At 38.1% G+C, this 5,605-nt stretch overlaps 1 protein-coding gene across 2 annotated transcripts in view; it reads right to left on the reverse strand.

Annotated features, from left to right (window-relative positions):
- Positions 1-1,678: 1,678 nt before the first annotated feature.
- LOC107739920 (SPRY domain-containing SOCS box protein 4-like) overlaps positions 1,679-5,605 on the reverse strand; it is a 9,601-nt gene continuing 5,674 nt past the window's right edge. The window contains exons 3-4 of one of the 2 annotated variants that reach the window (XM_016552172.1): positions 3,913-4,762; positions 1,679-2,504 (exon numbers count right to left, since the gene is read on the reverse strand). In XM_016552172.1, coding sequence (XP_016407658.1) covers positions 2,377-2,504; positions 3,913-4,627 — 843 coding nt within the window. In that variant the 5' untranslated portion in view covers positions 4,628-4,762 and the 3' untranslated portion in view covers positions 1,679-2,376. Of the gene's footprint in view, positions 2,505-3,895; positions 4,763-5,605 lie in introns of both variants that reach the window. The other variant, XM_016552173.1, reaches the window with a different exon arrangement.

Below are 5,605 nucleotides of genomic sequence, written 5' to 3' on the forward strand. Positions count from 1 at the left end.
AGCTCTACCTCCTTTAGTGGACTTTGCTATCCTAGGTACTACCAAAAGTCCAGAGTTTTGCGACCTTAGAGAGCGTGATGGATTGTAGCGTGGTAGAAGACTAGTTAGGTACGCAGGAGCTAACCCATTAAGGGCCTTATAGGCAAGTAATAATATTTTGTAACTGATACGGAACTTAATAGGTAGCCAGTGCAGAGACTGTAAAATTGGGGTAATATGATCATATTTTCTTGACCTGGTAAGGACTCTAGCCGCTGCATTTTGGACTACCTGTAGCTTGTTTATTGAAGATGCAGGACAACCACCTAGCAGTGCATTACAATAGTCCAGTGAGTCTAGAGGAAAGATTAAGATTATTAAATATGACGGATATTGACAGAATGATCAAATTTAGCACTCTTAGGGAAATATGATAATGTTTTGCTATTATTTAAATCTGGCTCGTTTTCAAATTGTTTGTCATAAACATCTCAGAAAAATGTTATGGGATTTCAAATCAGAATATGGCTTTTTGTTACGAAACGGGGCATAATTTTCATACATGTCTTCTGTAGAGGACACCAGGACAAACATCATGTTAATCAGCCATTTTGGGGAGACAAGAAATTATAGATCAATTTTCCTATGAAATATGAGATATTCTTATGGAAATGTTGCCAAGTTATTACTTGCATTATTACACTTATTTTTTTCATTATGGTTTGCCCCAAGAACATATTAATATGCAAATAAGATGCAATGTATAGAATGAGAATACCAATTTATGGACATTTTACGCACATATTCCATAAAGTACAGTAGTATATCAACTCATTCTGTTATATCTTTCATAACATAGTTGAGAATCATCTTTGTACAAAGTTTGGTTTAAAAATAGCCTCAAACCTGAAAACTGATTGGTGAATGAAAAAAATAAAACACTGTTTTTGCCTATACATGCCTTTTAATGTCAATTTTTTTTTAGAAATTTTTTTTATATATATATAACTTAGTCCTGGTGTCCTCTACAAAGGACATACAATAAAATATCTTTTTTCAAAAATATTTTTCTCCATTTGTTTCTTATGCTCCAACCAATGTAATGACAAAAACAAAAAAATCACACAGCTTTTTTTTCTGGTTCTCAGGAGGATATTATACATTTTTAAATAAAGACATTATAACTGGTCATTCAAACGGTTTCCAACAAGAGTATTTAATAATGATGAGGATGTTGTTGTTGATGATGACGATTATAAAAAAACAAAAAAAACAATGACACATTAAAATACAATTGTGACAAATGTGTGACAACATGCCCCGTTAAAGGGTCAACATTCAAATAACTATCTAATATATTGATGAGACATAGAATGTGTTATTTAAATCAAGTAAAATATAAATTATAAATACATATTTCATATCTATCATATTCAAATATAAAAAAAAAATACTTTGCATAACTAGCTATTTACTGTTCAGCAGTGTTGCTTTTGGTTGTTGTTCTTCAGAAAACCCCAATGATCCATAAACGGAATAATATAAACCCGAAACCCGATTAGAAAGATGTAAATACAACATAAGCAGGTTAGTCAAAACTACTGTGAAAACGCACTTATAAACATGTCGTCACATCAGAATCAAACATTTGATTTTAAAAGCAAGTGAGACTACAGAAGTAAAAGAGAAGCAGACAGCGTTTGGCTTTGGAGTTTTATTTTTATTCACATTTCAAAGGTCACGAATGAACAAAGTCGTGTCTGCTGTCTTGCGGGTTTCTGTTGGATCCGTGAAAAAGACAAGCATCCATTTCATATAAAAATCAAATCTATAAAAAAGTCTGGTTGACAGACGCCGTGGCACATTTCAAAGCCGCGTTTATACGCTAAAAACATCAGAAAACTGATTTAATCAGCTTCGTCATGAACACAAACGAAAGCAAACTCATAAACATGAACAGAAAAAGATTTTAAAAGATCTCAGGCACTGCGCGATGTGTATTAGTTAAAACTGGTGAAAGAATAAGAACCTGTTGTCTGGAATAAAATGCATTAGTTTAATATAATTATGTTGGATTTATGTCCAAGAAAGCTAGGTCCTTAGTGTTTAGATAAAAGTGAAAGAAAAAGCAAAAATCATCAGCTCATAAGAAAATTATTTCCATGGAAGACTTGAGTCATTCTCACACACAAATACAGACACCTTCTCATTCCTCACCTCATAATCATGTATAAAACCAGATACTCGTCGTCCGGCTGCTCAAATCTGTAGCGTCCGTCCCTACGACACAAAGTCTGTGCACAGCACAAAGCTTATACAGCACTGCAGATCATTTCTGAGTGCATTTTCAGTGAACGTAGGTGATTTTTTAGCTGTGTGTATGTGTGTTCGTGTCTCTCATTGGTACTGCAGGTAGTTCTTGAGCGTCTGTGGCAGTGGCAGAGACTGGATGTGATGGATTCGGTGGCGTCCCAGAGCCTGTCGTGCCGCCCTCCTGCACAGCTCCATCAGCGGCAGGGGTTCAGCTACGGGACAGAGCAGAGGTCAGTTAGGGTCCAGGGTCAAAGACCTCAAGCGATCATGTGAAAACACTCATTAGGACTTCAAAGACCAGCAATGATCCTTGATAAGCTGAATGATTCATGATGTTGCAAACGAACGGTTAAACATCTAGTTTAACATCTGTTTAAACTTCAATTTACTTTTTAAATATAGTGTTGAAAATGATGACAAAGCATTGTGAGACATTAGTGGAACTTAAGAACTGACTTTAAACACTACCTGTTGAAAGTTAGGGGTCAGTATGATTATTTAAAAAAAAATAATAATAATACTTTTATTCAGGAAGGATGCATTAAAATTATCAAAAGTGACAGTGAAGGGTTTTATAGTTACAAAAGATTTCTATTTCACATAAATGCTCTTCGTTTGAACAGAAATAAAAGTATCAATTTCCACAAAAATATTAAGAACCAAAAATGGTTTTAAACATTGATCACAATAAGAAAATCAGCATATTAGAATGATTTCTGAAAGATCGTGTGACACTGAAGACTGGAGAAATGATGCTGAAAATTCAGCTTTGATTACAGGAATAAATTACATTTTAAAATATTCAAATAGAATATTTAAAACAGTAATTTTAAATTGTAATTATATTTCATAATTATACAGTTTTTATTGTATTTTTTGGTGAGCATGAGAGACTTTTTTCAAAAACATAAAAAAAATAAAAAAAAAAACAGACCAACCCCAAACATTTCAACAGTAGTGAATACTGGCTTTAGAAAAAAAAGAAAGAAAGAAAGAAATGTGATGTTAGTGAAAAGATCCTGCAACACAGCAAGTGAATTTGATAAAATAGGTGTGACTTGCATATCCAACTATATTTAGATCAACTGTAAGTAGGCTTTTAGGGGAAGAAGAAAAAAAGAATAAAAAGCTACTAAGTGTAGGATACGGCCTTTTAAAACGTTTCTGTAAATTCATGGTCGGTGTTGCAACCATGTAAAACCCCTATTAAATTTTCAGAGAAGTTTGGAAATATGCTTGTGAAAGGAAAGGAAAGGACGTGTGGCCAAGTATGTGGCTCTGCATTTAACCCATCCAAGTGCACACACACAGTTAGTAGTGAACAAACACGCACACACCGTGAACACACACCCGGAGCAGTGGGCAGCCATTCATTCACTCCCCCCACCGACAATCCCTGCCGGACCGGAGACTATTACAGAAAAGCAGTAGAACAACATGTTTTTCCCAGTTACTATGAGTGATTGCGCAATTACTCGCATCATGAAGCAACAGCAAAACTATGAAGAGCATCTCTAAAGAGCTGGATTGAAATCGACATGCACTGCCCATGGATGGCGATGACAGAAAATATGAGAAAAGGAGGAAAAACTAGAAGCAGAACCTGAAAAAGACACGTACGGTCTAATCCGTTGATGTAGGTCATGGTGACCTCGCAGTGACCCCACACGGCGCTGACGATCGGGTACAGCCTCTTCCCCTTCAGCCCGCGAAACGCCACGCCCAGGTAGTTCCCGTCGGCGCAGAATCCCAGCGTCCCCTCGTCCATGTCCAGAACCACCAGAATCTCCTCAGGCACTGAGAACGTCCCTTCGTCCTCCTCGTCCTCGATAAACTCCGGGTACGACGGCGCCGGGCCAGTCCGGCTCTTTCTGTCGTGGTAAAGCCGACCTCGTCCCAAGTCCCAACCCCAGGCTTCGGCATCACCGCCTATTAGGGCGGAATATCCGACGGCTCGCAAGGGAGCCAAAGAAGTCGCGACCCCGACTACGGCATGCGTGCCGCGCTGCCGTACGGGCCAGCGCAAAGTCCAAGCGTGCAAACCGCGGGTAAATCCGACTTTTCCCCGCACACAGTCCGTGCTTTGGGCCACCGGGTGGCGGTGGAACGTGAGCCAGTCGTCTTTGATGAAGAGGTTTAGTGAGCGGTCGTCTGGGTTCCAGGCGTGCTGAAGCTGGATTTCCGGTCCCGCCGGCGGCATGTCCAACAGCAGCTCCAGACGGGCGGGTAACTGGACGCCGCGGCTACGGAGCGACGCACACACCGGCGGATACGCCAGCTCGCTCGTCTCCGGCTCATCCGCGGATTTCACCACACCCGACACCCTCTGCCCCATCACGGCCCAGCCACGGGCATCAATAACCACAGCCGGGGTTACCTCATGAGCAGGACGGACCGGTGAGCGGCAGCCAATCAGAAGAGACGACACGGTCCCATGCACAAGAAGAAGTCCAGAGCGGAGTCGGCAGCACTGTAGAATAAAACAAAAGAGAGTAAGGAAGATTGTTGTGACTTTTAAAGACACAGTGTGTTATATATTGCCGCACTTGAAACTAATCAAACAAACCGCAGACTAGGTGTCAATTTTGAGACACTTGGACTCTCCCTTGAACTCTCACGCACAATGACATCATGATTCCTAACATGTCAATAAACAACATGGAGGAAGGGCTTATTTTTGCTGAGAGAGGCACAAAATTAGAATAAGATAGTGAATATTTAAAGTAATTTCAATCTTCTTTTGAATACAGTATTTTTCAAATATTCACTACTGTTCAAAAGCGTTTAATACTTTTTGAGAAGTTTCTTCTGCTCGCCAAGGCTGTATTTATTTGATCTAAAACACAAAAAATGGTAATATTGTGAAATACTATTACTATTTTAAATACCCGTTTTTTTATTGTAATATATTTTAAAATATAATTTATTTCTGTGATGCAAAGCAGAATTTTCAGCATCATTACTCCAGTCTTCAGTGTCACATGATCTTCAGAAATCATTCTAATATGCTGATTTGCCGCTCAAGAAACATTTCTTCTCATTATGTTGAAAACAGTTGCATTTTTTTCAAAAGAACAACATTAGTTTGAAATAGAAATCTTTTGTAGAAATAATAAATGTCTTTGCCAATATTGATCAATTTAATGCATCCTAGCTATCAGTTATACAATTTATATTATACAAGTTTTATTTTTCAATCAAAAAAAAAAAGAGAGAGAAGCTTACCGAGTTAACTCAGTAAGGGTTATGGCATTAAACTTGAACAGATAAATGTACTAATATATATATATATATATATATATATATATATGAT

This window comes from Sinocyclocheilus rhinocerous, unplaced genomic scaffold (genome assembly GCF_001515625.1).
Source record: "Sinocyclocheilus rhinocerous isolate Xijiao unplaced genomic scaffold, SAMN03320098_v1.1 scaffold1126, whole genome shotgun sequence".
In the NCBI taxonomy this organism is placed as follows: Eukaryota; Metazoa; Chordata; class Actinopteri; order Cypriniformes; family Cyprinidae; genus Sinocyclocheilus; species Sinocyclocheilus rhinocerous.